We start from the raw sequence: 16,195 nt of genomic DNA on the forward strand, positions 1-16,195 counted from the left end.
AGTCCATCCGCCTCTCATACAGATCGGTGATGTCTTTCCGCGCCGCGGGAGAAGGAGGAAGGAATAATAATCAAACCGAGAGAGACGTGCTTCCTGCAAGACTCAGCAATGGATGTCAGTCGCTGCGTTAAAACGCCTCGGGAATGGCTCGGTGTGCTCTGCGCGCTGTTTTTACTCAGCGAGTCGGTTGTGTGTGACGGTGCAAACGGCAAGAGGGAGCAGGAGTGTTATAATTACGCCGGAGGACACGTTTATCCCGGAGAGGCTTTCCGCGTGCCCGTCTCTGATCATTCCTTACACCTGAGCAAAGCCAAAAGTGTGTTACACTCATCTGCATATGCAAATTAGGCTGTGTGCATGTTGTGTGCGTGCAGTTGAATTATAATAATTGCTTGCGGTGGTTTATTTTAGCTTTTAATCATCCATTTTGATGCTATTTTGCATGCACATCTAACAGCTGTCAACTATTAGCATGCTAGCATTTGCACTAATTTAAGAAATATGAGTGATAATTTAATTTTAGGGTATTTTCTGTTGTTATAAAATGTATTTTTTTAATATATTGAACCCTCCAGTAAGATTTTCATGTTTTTTTTCTGCATGTGAGTTGAGCTGATGCATTATCAGAATTATTTATTTACCTGACTTGTATTTGGGTTGTTATTAATATGTGCTGTTTATTATTTTAAAGTATGCATTTATTAATTTGTGTTGTCTGTGTGTGTTGTCTAAAACGGGGACAGTTTTTAAGGACACGTCATGAAGTATTGGTTGGATCCAGGCTGTTGAATCTCTTAAAGAGACAGGCCTCCACATGTTTATGCACTGAGAGTTCTGCATCAGTAATGGACTAATGATGGTATATACTTATTTTTCAGTCTCAAAACCAGCACCACACTGGGAAGGAACAGCAGTCATCAATGGAGAGTTTAAAGAGCTGAAACTGTCAGATTACATAGGAAAATACCTGGTTTTCTTCTTCTACCCTCTGGACTTGTGAGCATGCTATTATTAATTTACTCTTAAGTCATATTTATACATAAGTGAGGTGAATTGTAGTTGTAATGTATTGTAACATTATAGACAACGTCAAATCAAAATGAGCACATTTACATGAAGAGTTCAGATGCAAAACCCTCTAAATCCATCAGACCTCTTTTTTTTGTGAATGAGCATTTTCTGTCAGGCTCAGGCCCGGATTGGCTAATCGGGAGAACCGGGAGAATTCCCGGTGGGCCGGTCCGTTTTTTGGCCACGAGGGCCGGTGTCCCTAGCTGCTTGCACTCTCAGCAGTTGCACTTTTTTAATTTATTTGTTTATTTGACCATAACCTGACTCTTTTTATTTATTTTTTTGCCGCAGCTCCGCTCTTTTTTTATTAATTTTCTCGCAGCCCCGTGAACAAAATGTAGCCTGCAGGTTAATGTTGATCATCATTTACCTGCGAGCTGCACCCCATTTCACCCCAAACAGCGTAACCTTAGTGAATATTAATGAATATTACACCTGCTTAATGAAAATCAGATGATTCACTACATTCATATATCTGACTTAACTTGATCAGAAATCTAAAAAGGGGAGAAAAAGAATAAGGTAGGCATCAATAAAAGCAGATAACAGTGCAGTGCTTAACAGCGTCATCATGGTCTAGTGGTTAGCACGTTAGGTTTTGATGCCGCCGGTCCGAGTTCGAACCTCGCCAGAGTATAATATAATTTTTTCATTTTCAGTGTTAAGACATTAAATACTGTTTTGGTTACTTATGTAGGGGTACATTTTTTTGTGTGTGACGACCGTTACAAAGGACTGGATATCTATAAAAAATTAATGTTCTCCTATTTATGAAAAACATTTGAAGTTCTAAAGCAGCTGTGTCCTTGAAAAAGACGTGACGGTGTCATATGAAACTGAATTGGAAATGACATTGTTTTAATATAGTCAGTCGTCAACTGAGGTGGGCCGGTCAGGCTTGAAACTCCAGAGATAAAAAGGAGTCCCACTCCGGCCCTGATCAGGCTCCTCTGATTAGTTTCAGAGGTTTCATTTTATATGTAATAAGGTTATTAGCTGGTTAATAAAATACCTTTTTTTTTTAAATGTCAGTTTAGTTTGTTTTTTAACAAGGTAGATTTTCTTTTGCGTCAAAACCAGCTAAATCCACTTGTACTTTTTTATGCAAAACCCTCCAAATCCACATATTGCGACAAGACTGTTATTAGTTGAAAACTACTAAAGATACAATTAGAAATTATCTTATCAAACATAAAACACATGCACAAACCACTTAAAATACACAAATCTGTCAAGTAAGTGGCGGTTCATTCCACTGTGGTACCCCCTGATAAACTATGGACCCAGCAGAAGGAAAGTAAATGAATGAAATCTTTCAAGTACGGAACCCCGGAAGGGATGTAGTGGAGGAGAAAAAAATTGGCTGGGTGGAAAGAAAAAAATGGGTGGGAGGAAAATATATATTTCTAAGTTTCTGCGTTCTCTCGCAAAGATGTTTTGCGTTCCCTCACAAAACTGTTTCTCCACTAACACTTCCTGTTCACTTCACTCATGTAAACCCTCTCGTTTTTGCCGAAACTCTCCCATATTTTACCATTCTACCCCACTGTCTTTACATTAAATCTGTGCGTCGATCGTCGCCTTTCATATGCTACCTATGAACCAGTGAATGCATGTATAAGCGCTGACTGACAGACGCGCTCAGTACAATAAACTCACTTGTTTGATAACAGAAGTGTCCCTTTAAATGGCGCGTACAGACGCTGTATTGTATTGTATGAAGCGCGTCGGTCAGTCAGCGCTTATACATGCATTCACTGGTTCAGAGGTAGCATATGAAAGGCGACGATCGACGCACAGTAATGTAAATAAAGTGGGGTAGAATGGTAAAATACGGGAGAATTTCGGCAAAAACGGGAGGGTTAACGTGAGTGAAGTGAACAGGAAGTGTTTGTGGGGAAACAGTTTTGCAAAGGAACGCAAAACATCTTTGCGAGGGAGTGCAAAAACTTAGAAATATATATATTTTCCTCCCACCCATTTTTTTCTTTCACCCATTTTTTTTTTTTTTTTCGCTCAGCCAATTTTTTGTCGGCTTAGTCCCTTTATTAATCCGGGGTCGCCACAGCGGAATGAACCGCCAACTTTTCCAGCACGTTTTTACGCAGCGGATGGCCTTCCAGCCGCAACCCATCTCTGGGAAACATCCACACACACACACACACATACATACACCACGGACAATTTAGCCTACCCAATTCACCTGTCCCGCATGTCTTTGGACTGTGGGGGAGCACCCGGAGGAAACCCACACAAATGCAGGGAGAACATGCAAACTCCACACAGAAACACCAACTGAGCCGAGGTTTGAACCAGCGCCTAAAGCATTCACTCAATGTCATTCGCTCATTTTTGGTGGAAGTGGCGTTTAGCTGCTTTTGCATCTGAACTTGCAACTTATTTTGTAAATATCTATCTCAGCTGTTATTTGAGGTTAAAGTTGCATTTTCAGCATCATTACTGCGAATTTGCTTAATCTGTCTTTAATTCTTGTTCTTATTATTTATCTGTTTTAGTACGTTTTTTCTGCTTTTTATTTTTGGATAAATCATAATGCATTTCGATGTACTTGTCAGTAATGTATTATTAGTGTTTATTAAAAATAAAATCTTACTATACAGACATTTGAACTGTAGTGTATGACATTTTCCACCAAAATATAAAGCAGCATAATATTATTTAACATTAATGATAATTAACATTAAAATGTTTAAAATTATTAAAACATTAGTGTTGTAAATGATTAATTATGACTAATTGCATACAAAATAAGTTTGCATTTACATACATTTTTGTGTTCTGTGTATATTTATGTACAGTGCTCGGTATATATAAGTACACCTCTTTTACGAATGTCTCTCTTAAATTAATATGTTTAATAGGAAGCTCTAAAATAATATGTTTGTGAATATACAGTTGAAGTCAGAATTATTAGCTCCCTGATTTTTTTCTTCTTCTTTTTAAATATTTCCCAAATGATGTTTAACAGAGCAAGGAAATGTTCACAGTATGTCTGATAATATTTTGTCCTCTGGAGAAAGTCTTATTTGTTTTATTTGCAGTTTTTAATTTTTTAATACCATTATAAAAATTAATATTATTAGCCCCTTTAAGCTAGATATTTTTTTAGATAGTCTACAGAACAAACCATCATTATACAATGACTTGCCTAATTCCCCTAACCTGCCTAGTTAATCTAATTAACCTAGTTAAGCCTTAAAATGTCACTGTAAGCTGTATAGAAGTGTCTTGAAGAATATCTAGTCTAATATTATTTACTGTCATCATGACAGAGAAAATAAATCAGTTATTAGAAATGAGTTGTTAACTATTATAATAGAGTGGAGGAACTATGACGTCAATTTGTATGCAAAAACCGGAAGCGAGTTAGCATTTTAGCACTTCCGGTTCCCTCGTCCCAAAGTCAATGGGTTTTTTGAATGGGGTTTCAGTAAAATCGCCTAAATAAGGTCCGTGGCAAACACAAATTCAAGATATTTTCACGTTTTGTTCTACGACATAAAACACATGCGTTACAGCACACTCTAGAATTTTTAATTCGGCCATGCTTTTTTAAAAAGACGGTTGCTATCAAGTTGCTAAATGGGACTACAGGTGGTGTCGGAGACATTATACAGCATCAGGCTGATCTGGTCTGGAGTGCAGCTCGCTTGTGTTGGCCATTTGGATTTGTCTGTTATTTAGGTATTTTCATGAATAGTATTTTATAGTTTGTTGTGTTTTTCTAATTGGGAATTCAGATTGTGTGTAGATAATGCCTTCACATGTAAAGGCTGTCGAGACAGATTCATTTGTTGATCATTTATTTTAATTAAACTATATTATGAAGATACTGCTCACCAGTGCAGCCTGTCTCTCTCCTACCCTCAGTAATGCAAACGTGTGAATAAATGTGTAAAAATACACACATTTTAACTGTCGTTTTAACGTAATCAAGTGATTTTTCAGTGTTTTCTTCATCTGAACACATTTAACTCTGTCATACCTGCAATATTTACACTCCATAAAATGTAAAGCAGATGTGACTGTATGGGCTGCTTTTCGCTGTAGTTCATGACATAAAAGGAATATTGAATGTTGCTCTGTGTCAATCATGATGGAACTTAGGCATTTGATAGACTTGTTTCTCCTCACGCCTCATTTCTGTCGTCGCAGGCTGTGTGCACGCGAGCAATACACTTATTTAAATATGTCTTATGATAATACTATGTAGGCAGATTTATACACGCAGTTTTAAAACTTTTAGAACAACCGCAAAGCAAAACAGATGTATTTCCCACGTAAATAAACAATCCAAAAGGCACATAGGTCTATGTTTTTTTGCGTATTTATTTGTTTATAATATATACCGTGGATTATAATATAATAAACAGAGAGATTAACTCTTAGTCATGGACGTTATTTCTAAATATAAGCTTGATAAGTTATCTGTAACAGGGTGGGGCTGACGTCACAGGCGAGCGCCCCGAGGGCTCTGTAGTCCGTTTAAAGCCTAATGTTAGCTTTTCAGTTCTTGCGTTTGCATTCAAGATCCAAAAGTGTTCAAAGTTGTATTTTCGTGTGAGGATTATCCGGCTGAACAAAACGTGTAAGTGTCATGAACAGTGTTTGAACACAGAGCTTATTATTTGCAATCTTCGAAAAGCCTATGGGAAAATCCTATAGGGATTTTCACGAGGGAACCAGTTTTATGCTAGCAGCCGATTAGCCTACAAAGTGACGTCATAGTTCCTCCACTCTGTTAGACATGTGCTGAAAAAAATCTGCTCTCCGTTGAACAGAAATCGGCGGGAAAAAAAAATAAACGAGGGGGCTAATAATTCTGACTTCAACTGTACATTAGATTAGTCAGTACTAAAGCCGAATCTGGAGCCTATCTAACAAAATAACTTGCGATAACGGTCCAAAAACTAGTACGACCAAATTTATATGTTATAGAAAAATATTAAATAAAAAATTTTAAAAAGAGGAAAAATCAAGAGAAGAAAAATGTAGTTGAAATTTTGTAGGTTGTAATTTTATTTATTATTTTGCAATATTTTGATGAATTTAATTGTGTTATCTTCCTAAATATGTTTGGTGACTGAAATATTATTTTAACAAATTTATCTGTCTACTAAACCTGTTTTGTTCAAATGCATTGACTATGTTCACTGAGAAATGGAGGAAAATATTCATCTTCAAAATGGGCTGTACTCAATTACGCTGAGCACTGTATCTATAAACACACACATGCCGTATATACATGCAAAGAAAATATTGTTTTATATTTATATATATATATAACATAACATTATACATATTATTCATATATTTGTAAATATATTTAGACTTTACAAAAGCCTGTGTGTGCATTTGTAGTCACATAATAAATATTCAAATTACAATTTCAGGTGTATTACAATAGAAAAGGCCTTTTTAAACTGAGATTTTTGTTATTTCTTTATTTTTAATCAGATAAATACAGCATTCATTACACGAGAGACTACTTTCAAAAACATATAACATGCGTATTTGTTTTGGCACAACCTTTTGATCGTTGTAAATGCATAGTATGTCTGATTTCTCACATTACATATATATTTATCCTGTTTTTGTGTTGTTCCGCAGCACGTTTGTGTGTCCGACTGAGATCATCGCCTTCAGTGATCGTGTGCACGAGTTTCAGGCCATTAATGCAGAGGTGGTCGCTTGCTCGGTGGACTCTCAGTTTACTCATCTGGCCTGGTGAGAACAGCCACACTCTTACTTAAAGGGCACCTATGGTGAAAAATCTACTTTTCAAGTTGTCTGGACAGACATGTGTATAAGTATAGTGTATAGACCGTCATATTGGGGTGATATAAACACACACAGTCTTTTTTTTTTTTCAATTTAACGACATAAAAACGGTGGACCAATTGGAGCGGTTTTCAGATCGACTGCAACTTTACGTAGGAGTGCGCTCCCCCCACCCACCAATATTGATTGACAGGCGCGTGTCACCATATCCTCAGTTTGTCGTTTCACGTCCGCCATTTTCAGCGTGTGAGTCACAGCGGTGTCGCTAGAGGAACACCCTTGCTCTATTTTTAGATGTAAGGCTCATTCACAAGATCAGCATTCGGTAGGTTTGCAAACGTGTACTTTTCATTGCATCTACCTTAAAGGGCCATGACACCCCCCACTTTCGGTTAAAGTCTACTTTAGAATTTTTTCAAAAGATGCATGATTAATGGGCGTGGAGCTCCGCGAGTAAAGGGCAGGAGTGGGCGTGGCCAGCAGGGGAGAACGTGAGCAAACAACTGCTGTTGTCAGTTAAGCTCACAAAATGAGGCAAACCGTGAGGAGACGCATGAGTTTATAGTTCACAAAGTTAAAATGCAAAGAAATAAACAGTAATATAATGCCCTGCTACATTTGTTATTCGTAGTTTCATATACACATTACCACAATTTATATCCTTATAAAGATAGTCGTGTTTATGTAAACCCTATAAATGAGAATTCTCCCTCGATCCCCGGGTCTAAAGTATATACCTGCCTATTTTAACCATTATCCCTGTTGGTAATATGGAGGATTTAGGCAAACACAGCAGCACAGTGATGTGTCTGAATGTGAACGAACTCTTGACAAAAGACAGCGTCCGCCATTCTTCAATTCTCGTGCTGCTTTCCCGACAAAAATGCTTGCAGCACACACAGCTTTGCTGTATGATCGGCCCTGACAGGATCACGGGGAAAAAACATGCAACAAACCCCGTGGATCATGAAAACAAACACATACGAGCCTTCGTGAACAGCTACTGCGTGCCGTGGGTCCGTGTCTCTCACCTTGCTTGAAACTGGCAGGTCTGCCTTTGGAAAGCACGTGCTCTCATGAATAATTAAGCAGCCGGCTCTTCTCATAGGATAAGAAAACTCCGCTATGAATAATAATGAGAAACCAACGCGTCATCATTGCACTTGCAGTTTTGCGCTACGTCGCCGATTTTGATCCCGTCCCAAAAATCATTTTAAACCCGGAAGCTGAAATTAGCAGACAAAAGCTCAACATTATCCAGTTTTCCCCACAATTAAAGCTGACAGGTGCTAACATTGTCTTAACTGATGCTCAACACACACAAATTTGTTAATATAAAAAAAAGTTCTCCAGGGTGTCCTGAACCTTTAAACTTCAGCCATTTGCTGTGTGTGTGTGAGAGAGAGAACATTGTGTGTGTGTGTGAGAGTGTGTGTGAGTGTGAGAGAGAGAGAGAGCGAGAGAGCGAGAGAGAGAGAGAGAGCGAGAGAGCGAGCGAGCGTGAGCGTGCTTATGTGTGTGTTTTCATAAAGACAGCTTGTTATAGCCTGGCTGGACTATATAGCTGGGTGGTTTTTCGGTTTTGTTCTCCCCCCTTGTTAGTGGGAAACGGGCGCGGCGGGTAGAAAACAGGGCAAGTCGGGCAGCAGGACACATGCTGAACATGAGCGGGAGCGTTCGAATTCGGGCTAGAACCTGGTGGGATTCAATATTTAGTCCTGCGCTGATCTCTACCAAAGTGCCATCTGAACATGCGAATGTCCGTGTCTGGGGTGCCGTGTCGCAGCTGTTAATTAAGTGCGTGTGGTTATTAGTCTGTGTACAAGCTCGGCACTTTAAACTAGCACACAGTTTGCTGAGAAACTAAAAAAAGACACGAATGATTGCGTACTCGCTGCTTGGTCTGTGGCCGAGGCTTAATGCTCATCTTCTCATGCAGCGTCTCTGTCTGCCTAGTTGTTCCCAAACACAGCGAGGGCGAGCTCTTGGCTCCGCCCCTTGATACGTTGGGCGGGAAAACCCCTAAAACAGCAGACTGTGTACACGCCCCCAAAATAACACTTGAACACATTATAATAAAAACATCTGAACTGTGTGTTGAACTGAACCTAAACTGGCACACTCACAACAACCTTAATAGTAATATTAAATCATAAAAAAGGGGTAAACTATGTGCCCTTTAAAGTCACAGTGCGCTATATTCTTGCTGCTGATTGTGTTTGTCATAATCGATCAAATAAAAACAGAGATGAGGAAAAAAATCACTTACTAATCTTGACTGAGGACTTTAATAATGGTAGGAAAAATAATGAAATAAAAAATAACGAGCATATCGTTTCATATTATGCTCTAGCATTTATATTAGGCTGTCACAAAATACATAGTTAGTACTTTCATACATTATTTATTATAATTTATATGAGGCAATATTACATGCCATTACATGGATGCAGATAGAGACATGACATTTCCCCAATTTCTGTTTAACAGAGAAATTAGCAACACATTTCTAATCATAATAGTTTTAATAACTCATCTCTAATAACTGATTTATTTTCTCTGTCATGATGACAGAATAATATTTGACTAGATATTCTTCAGGATACTAGTATTCAGCTTAAAGTGACATTTAAAGGCTTTACTAGGTTAATTAGGTTAAAGTTAGGGTAATTAAATAAAAATCTGCTTTTATTCTAGCTGAAATAAAACAAATAAAACTTTCTCCAGAAGAAAAAATATTCTAGGAAATACTGTGTTAAACATCATTTGGGAAATATTTGAAAAAGGAAAAACAAATTCGCAGGAGGGCGAACTGTATATAACCGTGTGTGTGTGTGTGTGTGTGTGTGTGTGTGTGTGTGTGTGTGTGTGTGTGTGTGTGTGTGTGTGTGTGTGTGTGTGTGTGTGTGTGTGTGTGTGTGTGTGTGTGTGCGCGTGCGTGCGTGCGTGCGTGCGTGCGTGCGTGCGTGCGTGTGTGCGCGTGCGTACGTGTGTGCGTGTGTGTTATCAGGATCAACACACCAAGGAAACAAGGAGGTTTGGGACCAATGAAGATTCCTCTTCTTTCTGACCTCACTCATCAGATCTCCAAAGACTACGGCGTCTTTCTTGAGGATCAGGGACACACACTCAGGTACTGACACGGGCCTTGTGTGTGTGTGTGTTTTATTTGTTTTAAAACTGAGTTGAATTGTCACTGATTCAGGTGTTTTTTCTGATATTTAAACAGTTGAATTAGTAGAATTTTTCATTAATTTTTAAATATTTCCCAAATGATGTTTAACAGAGCAAGGAAATTTTCACAGTATGTCTGATAATAGTTTGTCTTCTGGAGAAAGTCTTATTTGCTTTTTTTCGGCTAGAATAGAAGCAGTTTTAATAAAAAATAATAATTTTAGGGTCAAAATTATTAGCCCCTTTAAGCTATATTTTACCCAGATAATCTACAGAACAAACCATCATTATACAATGACTTGCCTAATTACCCTAACCTGCCTAGTTAACCCAATTAACCTAGTTAAGCCTTTAAATGTCACTTAAAGCTGTATAGAAGTGTCTTGAAGAATATTTAATTCAATTCAGCTTTATTTGTATAGCACTTTTAAAATGTAGATTGTGTCAAAGCAGCTTCACATAAATGGTCATAGTCATTGGAACAGTGTAGTTCAGTTTTTAGTGTTTAATTTCAGTTCAGCTCAGTTCAGTGTGCTTTAAAATCATTACTGGGAGTCCAAGCACTGAAGAGCAAATTCATCGATGTGCAGCTCTACAGATCCCGAACCATGCAAGCTGGAGGCGACAGCGGAGAGGGAAAAAAAACTTCACCAATTGGCGAAAGTGAAGAAAAAAAACCTTGAGAGAAACCAGACTCAGTTGTTCACAACCATTTTAATTTCTCCGCTGGCCAAACGTCTTGTGCAGAGCTGCAGTCCCAGCGGCGGAGGCTGGCCTCAGCGAAGACTTGTCTGTCCCTGGAGCGTCACTGGAATCAGTCTCATGCTCTCCACTCCTCCACGACCAGCGCAGCAGCTGCTCAGGATACGGCCTGGTCCAGGGTTTGGAAACCTTGGGATCATCTCGTCGCTGGTCTTGGATCCAATCAGTGACTCTGCATAATCTGAGGACCTCGGATGAGTATCCCCAGGTGGAAATGAAGAATAAAGAGAATAATTAGTGTAGCTGCTGTTTATAGTGTATATAAGCAAGATGCAGAAACCTGTGAGGAAACCCGCTAAGTGATGCATTGAGTGTATGCTTTACTAAAAAGACAGGTCTTTAATCTAGTTTTGAACTGGGAGAGTGTGTCTGAGCCTCAGACGTTATCAGGAAAGCTATTCCAGAGTGTAGGAGCCATAAACGAGAATTCTCGACCTCCTTTACTCGACTTTGCTATTCTAGGTACTACCAGAAGCCCTGAGTTTTAAGATCTTAAAGAGCGAGTTGGATTGTTGTGAGACAGAAGGTTGGTTAGATAAACAGGAGCTAGATTATTTAGAGCTTTATAGGTAAGAAGTAATATTTTAAATTCAATACGAAACTTAACAGGCAGCCAGTGTAAGAAGGATAAAATTGGGGTGATATGATCATATTTTCTAGACCTGGTCAGAACTCTGACTGCTGTATTTTATACTAACTGAAGTTTGTAAATAGAGGATGCTGGGCAGCCAGTGATCAGAGCATTACAGTAATCCAGCCTAGAAGTCATAAAAGCATGGACTAGCTTTTCTGCATCAGAGATGGATAGCATACTCCGTAACTTATGGCCCGTTTCCACTGAGTGGTGCGGTACGGTTCGGTTTGGTATGCTTTTATGGCTGTTTCCACTGTCAAAAGTCTTACCGAACCAAACCATACCGCACCACTTTTTCGGCACCCAAACACAAGAAAGGGTACCAAAAGGCAGAGCTAGACGCACAGATGAACGCTATTGTTTTACAGAGATACATAATTTGCATAAAAGCGTACCAAACCGAACCGTACCGGATCATACCACTCAGTGGAAACAGGCCATTAGACATTTCAGACATCTCATCAGGTTTAGTTGAAATATATAATCGAGTATCATCTGCATAGCAGTGAAAGCTGATCCCAAAATATCCAGTCAAATATTATTTACTGTCTTCATGACAAAGATAAAATAAATCAGTTATTAGAGATGAGTTATTAAAATTATTATGTTTAGAAATGTGCTAAACAAATCTTCTCTCCGTTAAACAGAAATTGGGGAAAAATAAAGAGGGGGGCTGATAATTAATTTGACCTTTTAAAATGGGTTAAAAAAAAAATTCTTTCTCCAGAAGAAAAAAATATAATCAGACATACTGTGAAAATGTCCTTGCTCTGATAAACATAATTTGTGAAATATTTAAAAGGAGCTTAACAGCTGCTTCTGCAAAATAACATAATTGGGTGACATTGACAGTAAAATAGGTGTAGTTTAGTTGTGAATAATCTTTTAATAATTATTTATATTTAATATTTAATTGTTTATTAACATTAGTTAATGAAAATAGTTAACTTACTGCAGTGGTTCTCAAAGTGGGGGTCGGGGTCCCCTGGGGGGTCGTGCGACAATGACAAGGGGTCGCTTGGTGATATCCAAAACTCAAATAAATTTTATTAAACTATCAGAATTACCATATTTTATTCATAACCGACAGAATATAGTTAATAGTTGCATTAAAGAAACAACAACATAAAAATAACAATCAGCCATCAGCCTTTAATTTTAAAAGCAAAATGTAATTAAATCCATAAATGACTTTAAAAAACATTATATGGCTAATAGACTGTTGCATTTTTGTGTTGTCAATAAGCTCATGCTTATATTTGCCTATAGTTGTGTCTGCAACGTTTACATATTTACAGTACAACCACCTTGAAAAATGGGGGTCGCGAGCCACTGATATGATTATTTTTGGGGTCGCGGGCTAAAAAGTTTGAGAACCACTGACTTACTGTACAGTAAAATACTGTTAACTTACAGTACATTAATATTAACAAACACAATTTTAATAACCCATTAGTAAATGTTGAACTGCGATTATTAAAGGATGTACACGCATTGTTCATTGGTTTAGTTGTTTGTTTTAGTTGATTGCTTTACAGTTTATTAAATACATTAACTACCAAGTGAAACTGCCAGGTGAAAATGTTACATTTTAAAAAGTCTTACAATATGACTTAATATGGAACCTTTTTACAAGACTGTTATGAAGCGTTTAACAGTCATCAGCATCTGAAATCCTTGAAAGTTGTTAAAAATAAACATGTGAACATTTATATGCATTTATGTATGAATGATGTCATCATTGCATCAAATTACTATAAAACATTAACGCTTAAGTGAGGTGTTTCTAAAGGCTGATTTATACTTCTGCGTCAAGCGCACGCGTATGCTACAGCGCAGCCTATGCGTCGACGCACAGCCCTACGCCGTGGCCATCGGCGTCACTGACGTGCACCTCTCAAAAAATGTAACTACACGTCGTAACGACATGTAGCACAAGCTCTGGGATTGGTCGGCTTGGTAGCGCTGACGAGTCTTGGCGAGCCAGATGGAGCGATTGTTTACAAGTGTGGAGTCCTGTGAAGAAGCTCTGGATGGAAAGTTTAGTTTTGTGTTCACCTCATAGTTAAAGTTGTTGCACGTCTGCTGGTTCCTGCCTCAAAATGAGCGAGTTTGAGCCACTTGTACATCCCGGAAAACACCAGCGAAGAAACTCGACACAAACACATTAACACTTCACTGCCAACTAGCGTTTTGGAAGTGTTAATGCTGACCAACAGAGAGAGCGCACAGAAGTATAAATGCACAGCTACACGTGTTGCATGCGCTGTTGGTTACGCCGGTCACAACGCAGAAGTATAAACCAGGCTTAATGCAGTAGTTATGGGGGCAGCACAGTATTTCTGACATTATTCTCTGTTCTGTCTGCCGTTGTCAGTCTCACACTATTGTTTCCCTTTTTCTTGAAGTCTTGATAACAACATTGTGGAGTTTTTCTTTTATTATTTCAGCACATGGGATGGTTGTTCTCTTCCATTCACTGCGCTCTAAGTTTACCAACTATGACGACTTCACTGCTGAGAAACCTGCAAATATAAAAAGGGTCCACTATTTAATAAAACGATAAATAATTATTATTCCAGAAGTTTCTGTTTCGGCCTAGACTTTTCATTTCAGTGTGTCTTTTAGTTGTTGTTTTTTGTGTGTTCTTTATGCTAATTAAAATAATAAAAAGTTTTATGAACTGTTCACTGAAATGTTTTTTAAGAAACGAAAACAGTTCCTCATTGGCATTTGTGTTTCAGAGGTCTCTTCATCATCGATGGTAAAGGTGTCCTCAGACAGATCACTATGAATGACCTGCCGGTGGGCCGATCGGTGGACGAGACCCTCAGACTGGTGCAGGCCTTCCAGTACACAGACAAACATGGAGAAGGTACAGCATTTATACAACAGGGTTTATACAACACACACTGCCTCAATGCACATTAAATTTATTTATTTATTTATTTATCTAGAAATAAATTGCATGTATCAAAAGATGATAATCAAATTGTTTACTAACAAACATTCATTTGAGTAATAAATAGAAATATAAATGATAACAGTGTTTACTGGAGTTGCCCTAGCTAAAACATTGATTTATGATTTATTAATTAAATAAAAATTCTATTCAAATAAATAAATAAGTAAATAAATAAACAATCAAGTAAATAAACAAGTAAATACTTAAACAAGCAAGTAAATAAGTAAATCAATAAACAAGCAAAGTAAATTAAATAAGTAAATAAATAAACAAGCAAAGTAAATTAATCAAGTAAATAAATAAACAAGCAAGTAAATAAACTAGTAAATCAATAAACAAGCAAATAAACGAGTAAATCAATAAACAAGCAAGTAAATAAACAAATGAATAAACAGGTAAATAAATTAGTTAATCAATAAACAAGCAAGTAAATAAACAAATAAATGAATAAACAGGTAAATAAATAAGTAAATCAATAAACAAGCAAGTAAATAAATAAACAAGTAAGTAAATGAACGAACTAGTTAATTTAATGAGTGAATAAATAAGCAAGTAAATGAAGAAAAAAGCAAGTAAATAAATGAGTAAATCAGTAAACAAGCAAAGTAAATTAAGTAAATAAATAAACAAGCAAGTAAAAAAATAAACAAGAAAGTAAATTAAATAAGTAAATTAACAAACATTCAAGTAAAAAAGTAAATCAATAAACAAGCAAGTAAATAAATAAATAAGGAAGTAAATAAATAAGTAAATCAATAAACAAGCAAGTAAATAAACAAACAAGTAAATATGTAAATTAATAAATAAGCAAGTAAATAAACAAGCAAGTAAATAAACAAACAAGTAAATATGTAAATTAATAAACAAGCAAGTAAATTAAATAAGTTAATAAACAAACAAGCAAGTAAATAAATAGGTAAATCAATAAACAAGCAAGTAAATAAATAAACAAACAAGTAAATCAATAAACAAGCAAGTAAATAAATAAACAAACAAGTAAATAAATAAACAAGCAAGTAAATTAAATAAGTAAATAAACAAACAAGCAAGTAAATAAATAAGTAAATCAATAAACAAGCAAGTAAATAAACAAACAAGTAAATATGTAAATAAATAAACAAGCAAGTAAATTAAATAAGTAAATTAACAAACAATCAAGTAAATAAATAAACAAGCAAGTAAATTAACAAACAATCAAGTAAATAAATAAGCAAGTAAATCAACAAACAAGCAAGTAAATTAAATAAGTAAATAAATAAATGAGTAAATCAATAAACAAGCAACTAAATAAACAAGTAAATGAATAAATAAGCAAGTAAATAAACAAGTAAATGAATAAATAAGCAAGTAAATAAACAAGTAAATGAATAAATAAGCAAGTAAATAAATATATAAATAAAAAAGCAAGTAAATAAATAATTAAGCAAGTAAATAAATAAATAAACTGTAAATGTGTTTTTGTTTAGCTGTTTCTGACTGTCTGTTTTCTTCTTTCAGTGTGTCCAGCTGGATGGAAACCCGGCAGTGATACGGTAAGATACGCGTGTGTGTGTGTGCGTGCGCACATGTTTCTGTGTGTTTCTCTGTAAATATTGTGTTGACTGATCCCATGTCTCAGTATCTCTCTATATCTCTCCTGTTTCCGCACAGATTATCCCCGACCCCGCAGGCAAACTCAAGTACTTTGATAAACTCAACTGAGCTTAATGTTTCACTAAAGGGGTTTTGTTTTGTTCTGGTTTCTGCCTTCAAAAGTGCAGAAGGAATAAAAGGGGAGTTTTGATAAA

At 36.7% G+C, this 16,195-nt stretch overlaps 1 protein-coding gene across 2 annotated transcripts; it reads left to right on the plus strand.

The window, feature by feature from the left end:
- The first annotated feature begins 77 nt into the window (after positions 1-77).
- prdx4 (peroxiredoxin 4) lies at positions 78-16,195 on the plus strand. 2 transcript variants are annotated; one of them, NM_001089425.1, is given in 7 exon segments: positions 105-316; positions 879-996; positions 6,703-6,819; positions 9,884-10,006; positions 14,188-14,318; positions 15,906-15,940; positions 16,059-16,195. In NM_001089425.1, coding segments are annotated over 7 exon segments (783 nt in total). In that variant the 5' UTR covers positions 105-108; the 3' UTR covers positions 16,110-16,195.

This window comes from Danio rerio, chromosome 5, assembly GCF_052040795.2.
Source record: "Danio rerio strain M-AB ecotype USA chromosome 5, GRCz13ab, whole genome shotgun sequence".
NCBI lineage: Eukaryota > Metazoa > Chordata > Actinopteri > Cypriniformes > Danionidae > Danio > Danio rerio.

What these genes read in the sequence shown, in the direction of transcription:
- prdx4 (XM_087252809.1), top strand. Translation starts at nt 109, where the DNA reads ATGGATGTCAGTCGCTGCGTTAAAACGCCTCGGGAATGGCTCGGTGTG. An exon ending in ACACCTGAGCAAAGCCAAAA is followed by an intron (nt 317 to 878) that starts GTGTGTTACACT and finishes CTTATTTTTCAG; the next exon opens with TCTCAAAACCAGCACCACAC. An exon ending in TTCTTCTACCCTCTGGACTT is followed by an intron (nt 997 to 6,702) that starts GTGAGCATGCTA and finishes GTTGTTCCGCAG; the next exon opens with CACGTTTGTGTGTCCGACTG.